The sequence below is a fragment of the Crocuta crocuta genome, unplaced genomic scaffold (assembly GCF_008692635.1).
Source record: "Crocuta crocuta isolate KB4526 unplaced genomic scaffold, BGI_CrCroc_1.0 scaffold103, whole genome shotgun sequence".
In the NCBI taxonomy this organism is placed as follows: domain Eukaryota; kingdom Metazoa; phylum Chordata; class Mammalia; order Carnivora; family Hyaenidae; genus Crocuta; species Crocuta crocuta.
The window spans coordinates 1,287,681-1,298,937 of record NW_027529192.1 but is presented as its reverse complement, the minus strand read 5'-3'; the positions used below and the strand labels follow the sequence as shown (position 1 = coordinate 1,298,937).

General features: G+C 53.6%; 1 protein-coding gene across 1 annotated transcript in view; it reads left to right on the top strand.

Annotated features, from left to right (window-relative positions):
• Positions 1–11,257, top strand: part of LAMB1 (laminin subunit beta 1) — a 67,448-nt gene that overhangs the window by 25,859 nt on the left and 30,332 nt on the right. Inside the window, exons 13-19 of the mRNA XM_077758342.1 lie at positions 5,241–5,376; positions 6,848–7,006; positions 7,818–7,945; positions 8,160–8,283; positions 8,875–9,079; positions 9,817–9,960; positions 10,179–10,397. Coding sequence (XP_077614468.1) covers positions 5,241–5,376; positions 6,848–7,006; positions 7,818–7,945; positions 8,160–8,283; positions 8,875–9,079; positions 9,817–9,960; positions 10,179–10,397 — 1,115 coding nt within the window. The remainder of the gene's footprint in view (positions 1–5,240; positions 5,377–6,847; positions 7,007–7,817; positions 7,946–8,159; positions 8,284–8,874; positions 9,080–9,816; positions 9,961–10,178; positions 10,398–11,257) is intronic.

Genomic DNA, 11,257 nt, shown 5'->3' with positions numbered 1-11,257 from the left:
GCGGGGGGGGGGGGGGGGGAGGCGGCGAGGACAAGTTCCATAAAATCAGGGAAGAGAACCTGCTTCTGGAATCACTGCTCCGACTCCCCTCTGTGCCTCCCAGAACACCTGCTGATGCCTTCAGTGACCGATGGCTCCATTCAGAGCTTCACCCTTCCTAAAATCCTTCTTGACTAGATGAAAGTGGCCCACATGGCTCTCCAAGTGATGTCCTAAGTTCCGGAGTGTTCTATGTGCCTTTACCCTAAATGGCTTCTGTTACTTACACTCCCTTCTGTTTCTCCCTGGCACACACATTTCCTGCCTTTACATCTGCCCACACATGGCCCCCGGCCTGTCCCTTGTCTCTCCTGCAAGAATTTATAGAACTCAGGGTGTGCTAATCAAGAGAGTTTGTGAAGTAAAAAGATTTTCGGGGAAGATTTGAAAGCAGGTAATTTGATCTTCCTAGCATAATGGATGAGATACCCTGTATTTTGGCATCCCTGATGAAAAAAAGTAAACTTTTTAAAAAATGTTTATTTTATTTTGAGAGAGAGAGAGGGAGACAGAATGCGAGCAGGGGAGGGGCCGAGAGAGCCAGAGGAGACACAGAATCTGAAACAGGCTCCAGGCCCTGAGCTGTCAGCACAGAGCCTGGGGGCTTGAACTCCCGAATGGCGAGATCATGACCTGAGCCAAAGCCGGACACTGAACCGACTGAGCCACCCAGGTGTCCCCAAAATAAGAACGTTTAAAGATTTCTTGGGGCACCTGAGTGGCTCAGTCAGTTCAGCGTCCGACTTCAGCTGGGGTCATGATCTCACGGTTTGGGGGTTCAAGCCCCGCGTCGGGCTCTGTGCTGACAGGTCGGAGCCTGGATCCTGCTTCGGATTCGGTGTCTCCCCCTCTCTCTGACCCTCCCCTGCTCATGCTGTCTCTCTCTCTCTCTCTCAGAAATAAATAAACATTAAAAAAATTTATTTTTTAAATAAATGAAATAGAATTTCCCTTCCAATAGAATTTTTGTAAACAAGTGTGGCTAATTTCTACATTTATGGGAAATCTGTTTTTAATAATCTAGGCCTTCACCCACTGAGAAAAAAAAAATTGTCTTTTCTTAGTCTTCTGTTGCTGGCATAGTAAATTACTGCAACTTTGTGGCCTGAGACAACATAAATTTATCTTCCGACGGTTCTGTATGTCAGACACGGTCAGCCTCACTGGAATAAAAGCAAGATGTTGGCGGGGCCGTGTTTCTGTCGAAGGCCCTCGGGGAGAATCTGTTTCCTGCTCCCTGGAGTTGGCAGAATTCAGTGATGGGAGGAGAGTCCTGGTGTCCCGCTGGCTGTCAGCTGGGGCCGTTCCCAGCTTCTCGGGGCTGCCCCATCCCTTGACTCGTAACTCCCGCCTTCAGGGCCGGCGACGGTGGGTCAAATCCTCAAGTCACGTCTCTCTGACCCACTTCTCTGCCTGCCGTTTCCGCTTTTAGGAAGCCTGTGATTAGATTGAGCAACCCTGGATAGCCTCCCCATCTCAAGATCCTTAACCTCAGTCACATCGGCCCCCCGCCCCCCACCCCGGTGCCACATGAAATAACGTATCAGCGGATTTGGGGGGTGACGACGGGGACATCCTTCGGGGGCCACAGGCCCTGGCTTGCTTTGTCTTCCGTCATTAGCCTACCTCACTGGTCCAGCAAATGGAATCTGTGTCTATTACAGGGAAATTGGGTGGTACAGGCGTCAAGGGAACACTTCTACCTGAAGCGGGTTTTTCATGAGCACAGGAAGCATAATTACATGCAGTGTTTCCTCTTGCTGTGGAGGAGGTCGGACTTGGCTGCGCTTTGGAAAGCTGAGAGCGGCTTGGGGGGGGGGAGGGGTGGGCCGGAGGACCCTCCAGCCGGGGGGAGGGAGGCCGGTGAAGGCCCAGAGATGGGGCGCGCGTCCCCTGTGGTCCGCCCCTGACCTGTGACCGTCTCCGCTCGCTTTCCCTTCTCCGAGCCCGTCGTTCCTGTCTCTCTCTNCGGCCAGGTGAACCGTGGCTTTCCTCTGCGGCCTGAGTCCCTGCCTGTAGCTGTGCAGGTGCCGCGTGCATCTGCTTCGTGGCTGCAGGCCGCTGCTTCGCTGTGCGTCGGCCAGTTAGCCTGGAAGTTCTCCGGGCAGCAACCATCTTCCTCCCGTCTTTCCTTCTCTGTGTCCTTTACAAACAATAGACTCACCAAGGAAGTAGGGAGGACTCAGAGGAAAAGTGACCACGGACAAAACTGTGAGCGTATTGACACCAGGGCCAGTCTCTGCTCAGGAAATGTCTGTGAAAGAGGGTGAGGAGAGCGGCTCNGGGGACAGCACGATGCCACTGCTGAGCCGAGGGAACTCTCAGACTAGGACTTTGGTATCGAGGACGAAGGACAGGGAAGGAAGGTCTTGTCTCGCCCCAAATCAGAAGAACGTCAACTGTGACAGAAGGAGCAGAGCTGAGGTTGGTGTGAGTGGTGACGAGCGCTTTGGGACGAGGTGAGTTAGGACAGCGGGGTGGCCTTGGGAGCGTCCCCTTTGTGGCTGGAAACACCAGCCGAGCCGAGCGACTGAGGGCCAGAGCTTAGGTGCGCAGAGGCAGTGAAGCCCCAAGGACACCGGTAAGTGTCCAGGCGGAGCCAGGCCTGCCGGGGACCACGCCGCACGTCTGTGGACGCAGAGACACGTGATCCCCAGGGCAGATGGTACGGGAGCTCCTTGCAATGACCAGCTTCTCGCGAGTGGTTCCGTCTTCGGAGTTACAGACCCTGTGTCTGCTGGTCTTTAGCCTCACCGTCGTTTGCTTGTTCTCTGGGGGTGGCAGGTGAACAGTCGCGTCGTCGTTCCCCGGCAGTTCCTGGTTTACCCATTTGTTCCCTCGGTGCACACCCGCTGGGCAAGAAGGAAGGATTTTCTCTTGTCCGTATGATGTGAAGTCCGAAGGCTGAGTTACTGGAAGTGGCTCTTGCTGGTGGAATGTGCCAGAAGGGGGCTGGGTCCCAGCTGCAGCAAGCTTTCCTCCTCTGGGGATTGGCTACAGGAGGTCAAGTACGCCTGTGCCTTGTGGGTGGGAGCCATTCCCGTGATCTGCGGGAAGAAGGCGTTGGAGGGGACCGTGGGGGACATTGGGAGTGTTCCATCATCCCAGGAGCATAACTTGCCTTGGGTACTTGGTTTAAATGCACTTTGGGGGGGCACCGGGGTGGCTCGGTCTGTTGAGCATTCGACTCTTGATGTTGGCTCAGGTCATGATCTCAGCGGTTCGTGGTATCAAGCCCTGTGTCCGGCTCTATGGTGACAGCACAGAACCTGTTTAGGATTCTGTGTCCCTCTCTCTCTCTGCCCCTTCCCCACTTGCATGCATGCACATTCTCCCAAAAATAAACAAATATCTAATACACAAATTATCTAAATAAAATGAACTTTGGCACGAGGAAAAAATTTGAACTCTGGGAGTGGGTTTAAAGCAACAATTCCAAACCTCATCTTGACTTCAACGAAATAAAAATGGACACCTATAATTTGGTTTTACCTTGTGCACAAAGAAAAAGAGACATAGGGTAAGAACAAACAATATTTTATAGTCTATCCAGAGGCCTTTATTACCTGAAACAACATGTCAAGTTAAAAAAAAGTTTGGGGTGCCTGAGTGGCTCAGTCAGTTGAGTGTCTGACTGTTGACCTCCGAGGGTCATGGGAGTAAAGCCCGTTCGTGCGCCACGCTGAGCATGGAACGTGCTTGAGACTCTCTCTCTCCCTCTCTCTTCGACCCTCCCCCCTGCTTGCACTTTATCTCAAAAAAAAAAAAAAGTTTATCATTGACATTAAATCCCCTATTTGCATTCAGAATGCCTGTCCCTGGCGCATTCTGTTCGTTCGGCCAGCGTGAGTGTGCTCGGTGGGCAGAGCGCTGGGCCAGGTCCCGGCAGGGGACGGGGCACGACTGAGGTGAAGGAAGCACAGCTCAGCCTTGTAAGCAGCCGGCCATCTAGGAGAGGCTCGCGTGGACCTGTCAGGAGAGAAAGCGGTAACTACCTGAGCGGTGCAGGTAGAGAAGGCGCCGTGTGAGGACAGCGCGGAACCAAAGCAGACGCCGTGACAGGGCCGAGCGTTGGGCTGGGCTTGGAGAGGCAGGTGGGGTTTGAAGACACACCACCTCGGTTTCAATGACCGGTTACTACATGAAAAGCTTTGTTGTTCATGTTGTATGTTTGTCCTGCAGGGAGGTGGTGGCGCGAAGGAGAAGGTGGTTCATTCTGTGGGGTGGAGAGAGACGGTCAGGAGATGCCTCAGCACGAGTTCGTTGTGAGCCGAATCTTGGAAGAATAGGTGGTTCTTTGCTGGGTGGATAAGACACAAGGGTATTTCCGGCTCTGGGAACAACATCAGCCAAAGGAGGGGGTCCTGAGTCTCCCTGTGCATCGCAGAAATTACGCATATGGTTGGGGAAGTGAGGAGAGAGGTGGGCCTGGAAAGGTAGACACACAGGCCAGACTATGGAAGGCCCAGCAGGAAGTGATGAGGTCAGTGCCTCGGAGAAAGGTCGCTCGGGCAGCTGTGTAGGCGGTGGTGGTTTAGGTTGGAGTTGGAAAACCGACAACAAGCAAGAACGCTGATGGGAAGACCGATTTTACTGTGTTGAGAGAGCATAGAAAGGCATGGCCCAGCCGGTGCGAAGAGGGGGAAGAAACACAAGATAATGGACCACGAAATCACAGAACTGGGTTCCTCCTTAGATATAAAGACTTGAGAGAATAACTTCGAGGTTTCTGACTTGTTTAACTTTGTGGCCGGTGGTGTCCTCTCTCCAGGAGAGAACAGGGGAGGAATGGAGTGTTGCCCTTTGGGATCTGTTGTTAGCCGCTGGCGCAGCTGAGTTGGATATTTGGGAGTCAGATATTTGGGTCTGGGGCCCAGGGAAGGGCTTGCAGGTGGAAACCAGGCATAACGTACGAGATACCAAGCAAGAACATGGGTGGTACCTACAGAAAACCTCAAGGAGGTGTGGATGGAGACGAGCAAGACGGAGCCAGAAGAACCAGGTCATGGGGAGCTTTAGCTTCAGAATTTGCGATTAATTCGTAGGTGATCATTTTTTCCACACACTTACTTTCAGAAAGAAATAAGGAAACCCTAGCTGAATATTTCACCCATTTGCTGTCTGTGGGAAATGCGGAACTGTGTCCGGTGGGTTCATTTACAAATGTGGAGGCACAGCTGACTTGGCTTTGACCCCTGCAGCTGTTCCCCGGAGTCCGGCCAGTGCACGTGCCGACCGCACGTGATCGGGCGTCAGTGCAACGAAGTGGAGTCTGGTTACTACTTTACCACCTTGGATCACTACATCTACGAAGCAGAAGAAGCCAACTTTGGGCCTGTAAGTAGAGGGGTGCTGGGCAGACGGGAAACGCCATGTTCGGGGGGTCAGTAATGGCGTGTGCACATTTTGTTAGGAGTCCGAATGAGAAGTATTCTTACGACTCTCGTCAGTGGCAGGATCAGGACCATGCCTTCTTGAGAGCAATTCTGTTTATTTTTAAGTTTATTGATTGATTTTGAGAGAGAGAGAGAGAGAGAGCAAGAGTAGGGGAGGGGCAGAGAGAGAGAGAATCCAAAGCAGGCTCCACACTGTCGGCACAGAGCCGATGCAGGGCTCGAACCCACAAACTGTGAGATCAAGACCTGAGCCGAAACCAAGAGTTGGATGCTTAACCAACTGAGCCACCCGGGCGCTCCAAGAGCAGTCCTGCTTAAGGCTAAGTAAATCTGTAATTCACAAAGAGACATGGGAACGTTGACTAATAATGTTTCTGGTAGGTTTTCTGGCAGGGAGGGCTGAGTAGTAGCTTTCCGTTGGTCCATTCCTCTACTTATGCTCCAAAGTTACTGTTGATCTCGTATCGCAAATACTCAGAGAAGGCGTTGCTTTCTGTAGCTGTCATCAACCATCCCAGAATTTAGTGGCTTAAAATGTTCGTCTGGCACTTCACCTGGGGTGCCGGAAACAGCTGGAGCGGGTCGGGCCCTTTTCTCCACGTGACCCCACCGCCAAGAAGCTGCCTTGAGCTTCCTCGCAGCATGGTGGATTCAGGACAGTGAGACTTCCTACGTGGTGTCTGGCATCCACGGGGAGGAAAGAGAGAGAAACTGCCAACTCTCTTAAAGACTCGGCTCAGAAGTTTCAGAGGTCACTTTCTCAAATTCTCTTGGTCAGAAGTCACAAGCCCAGAGCAGATCCGAGGGCAGGGTAACAGGTCCCGCCTGTTGAGGGGACAGGTAAACGCCTACGCGTAGACAGAATGAAGGACTTTGGGGGCAGCTGATCACAGCGGTTCGACATGATCCTGTGAACAAACTCAAACAAATGGAAATGGATTGATCTTTCGTCTCACTGACCATCAGAATGAACTCTGGTAGTCAGCCCTCACGGTGGTCAGTTTCCTCACTTGTACTTGGAGCTTGAAATGAATGCCAGCGAGAAAGTCCAACACATTCACTAGATACTGGACGAGCCTTGTAGGAAATCTGGGAGATAGCTCGCCACCCCTCTGCATGCTTATAAAAGCACGTGGGACATTCTCCTTCCTTCCTTTATGCTCATTCCTGGTTGTACCCTGGAAGGTGTCTTCTAAGCCCCTTGAGCCCTGTCTCCAATGTCCCAAGACCACCTCAATCACAAAACCAAAGCGAAACCGATTCCTCGTCATACATCAAAAACATATACACTTGAATAAGAAAACATGACTGCAAAAATAGGTGTAATGCCCCTGGTTTGGACCTTTGGGTGACTTCAGATTTCTTTAACCGGTGAATTTATTTGAATCCCACTTCAATTCCCTTGTTTCCAGGGGGTCCACATAGTGGAGCGACAATACATTCAAGACCGGATCCCTTCCTGGACCGGAGCTGGCTTCGTCCGAGTGCCTGAAGGGGCTTATTTGGAGTTTTTCATCGACAACATACCATATTCCATGGAGTATGACATCTTGATTCGCTACGAGCCACAGGTAAACCTGTGGACTATCAGGGGTGGTAGAAATATTTTCTTTTGATGGGCACAGTTTTTGTGAAATTTGGAGGTTGCATTAGAATATCTCTGACTTCTTACCCCCAAATTCAGTTTCACAAACTTTTAGTGATTCATTGTTAGGCGCTCAGCCTTGCTGAGACTGGAGGTGGTGACGTGTCAGACCCCTGCCCTGACCTCACAGCCTGCACAGCCCAGGCTCGGATGCACCCCCCACTTTTAATAAAAAGCTGAAATGGGAAGGTGCAAGAGCAGAGATGCAAACAGTCCTGGAAGACAGAGAGTCTCCCAGCATCCCAGCTGCACCAGCCGCTGCCAAAATGTCTCCTAAAGAATCCATTCTAGGCCTTAAAACAGGGATGGAATTTTGACATAAAATGGTGAAGAACTGTCCGGGCAGAGGGAGAGCTTTGAGAGGGTCTCCACGCAGCTGGATAAGGGGTGGTCAGAGAGGTTGTCGGCAAGGATCGTGGGATCCGCAAATGGGCTTGGACACTGTGTTAATAGGGGTTTGAGCAGGGGATTGTCCTGGTCTGAGCTGTGTTTCCGGACCCGGTTGGAAAGAGGGTTGGGAAAGGCGGGGAGAGCAGGGAGGCTCTTCCCGTGTCCCAGTGAGGCGGCGTTCGGGCTGGAGCGGAGACCAGAGCAGAGGAGACGGCAAAGAGGGAAAGGAAATGCAAGCAAGTGTTTTTCATTTAAACTTGGCCAATGGCCGGTTGGGAGAGGTCTTCATAAACACTGCAGCTGCGGCCACTGCGGATGCTCCTCTGACGGCTTGCTTCTCACTCTAGCTCCCCGACCGCTGGGAAAAAGCCGTCATCATGGTGCAGCGACCTGGAAGGATCCCAGCGAGCAGCCGGTGCGGCAATACTGTCCCCGATGATGACAACCAGGTGGTGTCCTTGTTGCCTGGCTCCAGGTCAGTGTAGCGCTGGTTTGCAGCTCAGCGCAGCGGATGCGCGAGCCGGGGGTCTTCTCCCCGCGGTCTCGTGCGATGCCCGGTCACCGTTTCCCAGCCACGGCCCAGCGCGGACAATTGCCCTTTGCAGGGGTCTCTGTAGAGCTTGACTGCTGGCCTGATGGACACGTACCAGCTGAGTTTCCGTTGTTGTTCTGTGTCCTTCTGGGGGCAGGTATGTCGTCCTTCCACGGCCCGTGTGCTTCGAGAAGGGTGTGAACTACACGGTGAGGTTAGAGCTGCCCCAGTACACAGCCTCCGACAGCGACCTGGGGAGTCCCTACACTCTCATCGACTCTGTAAGTGCAAGGTCACTCCTGAAGTGAGGGTCATGGGGAGAGGCTGGGCAGAGACGGCTCCTCTGCTTCCCCAGAGGCTCTGACGAAGGGGTAACGTGGACGGGTTAGACACTGTCACTCTTCCTTGCCTCCAGTGTCACTTCGCTTATGTATTGTATGTTATTTTATGTTTTATTGTTTTGGGGGAGAGCACACACGAGCAGGGGAGAAGGGGAGGCGGGAAAGAGACAGAGAGAAGGGTGGACCGAGAGAATCTTAGTAAGCTCGGAGCCGAGCCTGAGGCTTGATCCCGCCATGCTGGGATCACGACCTAAGTTGAAATCAAGAGTCGGATGTACTCAAGCTGATCGTCTATGAAAAGGAAAAGGATCTTAAAAACGGCATTTCAGAAGCCCTCAGACTCTGGAAGGTATCTCTAAATGTTTTCTGGCAAGACTGCGTAAGAACGAAAAGGTCTCTTACTGTGTTGAATGAGTCCGATGTTCTCGTTGCCAGAGTCAAAAAGGCATTTGGGGCTCCTAGGTGTTGGCTTGTTTTCGCTGGCGACAGACTCCGCCGCCAGCACGCTTCGCGGCTCCCGTTTCTCCACAGCTGGTGCTCATGCCCTTCTGCAAGTCGCTGGACATCTTCACTGTGGGAGGATCGGGGGACGGGCTGGTCACCAGCAGCGCCTGGGACACCTTTCAGAGATACAGATGCCTGGAGAACAGCAGAAGTGTGGTGAAAACCCCCATGACCAACGTGTGCAGAGACATAATCTTCAGCATTTCCGCCCTGTTACACCAGACGGGCCTGGGTACGTGTCCCCGGCCCTCCTTTCTCGGGGGCTGGGAGCGCTTGGCGTCACGGGGTGCGTGGGAAGGCGCGCTGTCGTTTGCCTTTTTTCGTTTTGTAAGAATATTTTGGTGATGGGGGTGCCCGGCGGCTCAGCCGGTTGAGTGTCCGACTCTTGCTTTTCTCCCTGAAAGGTCAGGCCACTCCCAAAGGTCACCGGGCTTTTGTCTTTAGGCCCCTTGCTATTTGAGCTCTGAAGGCAAGGGGGGAAACCTTAATGACCTCCTTCCGGGAAAAACCGCTTCTATCTGCCGTCCGTCTCCTGCTGCTTCCCTCCTGCTCAGCACAGGGATGGCATCGTCTTAAGCGGGAACTGGGAATAAGCCACCGCTGTGACGGGGAAGGATCGGGGCAAGCCCGAGCACAGGCTGGTCCGGTTCAGAGCCAGTGTCGCTTGCTGTGCGCATTTCTTCTTTTTTACATATAATCTTTAAAATATTGATTCATTTTTGAGAGAGAGAGAGAATGAGCAGGGGAGGGGCAGAGAGAGGGAGACACAGAATCCGAAGCCGCTCCAGGCCCTGAGCGGTCAGCACCGAGCCCGACGCGGGGCTGGAACCCACACGATGTGAGATCGTGACCTGGGCTGAGGTCGGACGCTCACCCGACTGGGCGCCCCGGGTGCCCCGCGCCACACTCCTTTCTTTGCCGGGGTGGACTGCTCCGCGTCTCAGGTCCTGACCTCTCTCTCCCTTGCAGCTTGTGAATGTGACCCCCAGGGCTCCCTCAGTTCCGTCTGTGACCCCAACGGAGGCCAGTGCCAGTGCCGGCCGAACGTGGTTGGGAGAACCTGCGACAGGTGTGCTCCGGGCACCTTCGGCTTCGGCCCCGGTGGCTGCAAACGTACGTTGGTCAGAGTCGCCGCGCGTCCCTCGAGATCGGCTGAGCAGTACGGAGGCGGGCTCCGTGGCCTCGGGAGGCAGGGCTGGCTTCCGCACAACCCACCGCCCGGGCCGCGAGCCACGAGCGTCCCGAACTGGGCACGGGGTGCTTCTGTCTGGGGGGGGTGTTTGCATTTAAGGAGTTTCTCGAGGCGGCTGCACCCTTGTCTCTTCCTTCAGCTTGTGAGTGCCACCCGCAAGGGTCCGTCAGCGCCTTCTGTGACCCCGTCACTGGCCAGTGCCGCTGCTTCCAGGGGGCGTACACGCGCCAGTGTGACCGCTGCCTGCCCGGCTACTGGGGCTTCCCCAGCTGCCAGCCCTGCGAGTGTAACGGCCACGCCGAGGACTGCGACCCCGCCACCGGGGCGTGCGTGGGCTGCCAGGACTACACCACGGGGNGTCGGACGCTTAACCGACTAAGCCACCCAGGTGCCCCTAATTTAAATTTTTAATACATAAGAGGAATACGTATAACAGTAAAGGAGTAAATGTGAACGTATGACGTTTCACGTTACCTTGCGATGCACATCGCATGTTTATTAACGTGTCATCATCAGAAATTATCATNTTAAAAAAATTATTTTTAAAATTTTTTTAATGTTTTATTTATTTTTGAGAGAGAGAGAGACACAGCGTGAGCAGGGGAGGGGCAGAGAGAGAAGGAGACGCAGACTCTGAAGCAGCTCCAGGCTCCGAGCCGTCAGCACAGAGCCCGACGCGGGGCTCGAACAGGAGCCATGAGATCATGAGCCGAAGTCGGACACTTAGCCGCTGAGCCACCCAGGCGCCCCGCATCCACTTTTTTTTAAAAATCCAAGTTAGTTGACAGTGTGATGATGTGGTGTCTGACACTCTTTCTTGATTTCAGCTCAGGTCACGATCCTGGGGTTCGTGAGGTCGAGCCCTGTCTCAGGCTCTGAGCCGACAGGCAGAAGCGTGCCTCGGGTTCTCTCTCTCCTCCTCTCTCTGCCCTCCCTGCGTGCGCGCTCGCGCTCGCGCTCAAAAATAAGCTTTGAAAAGGACAGGAGAGTGGCGCGGGGACGCAGGTGGTCGTCCGCACTGCGGGGGTGAAGCCCGCACACCGGGCAGTGTAGACGGGCGAGCGTCTGTGAGAAGAGCGGGGACTGTTTCGGGTTTTATTTATAAAGCGTTTTGTTTCTTTTAGGAAAAGGAGAAAGGGTGTGGGAGGGGAGACTGTTTGGCCCTGCCTGTGGGTGACAAAGCTGTATTAAAATATCTGAGATTCTGGAAGCCAGCTC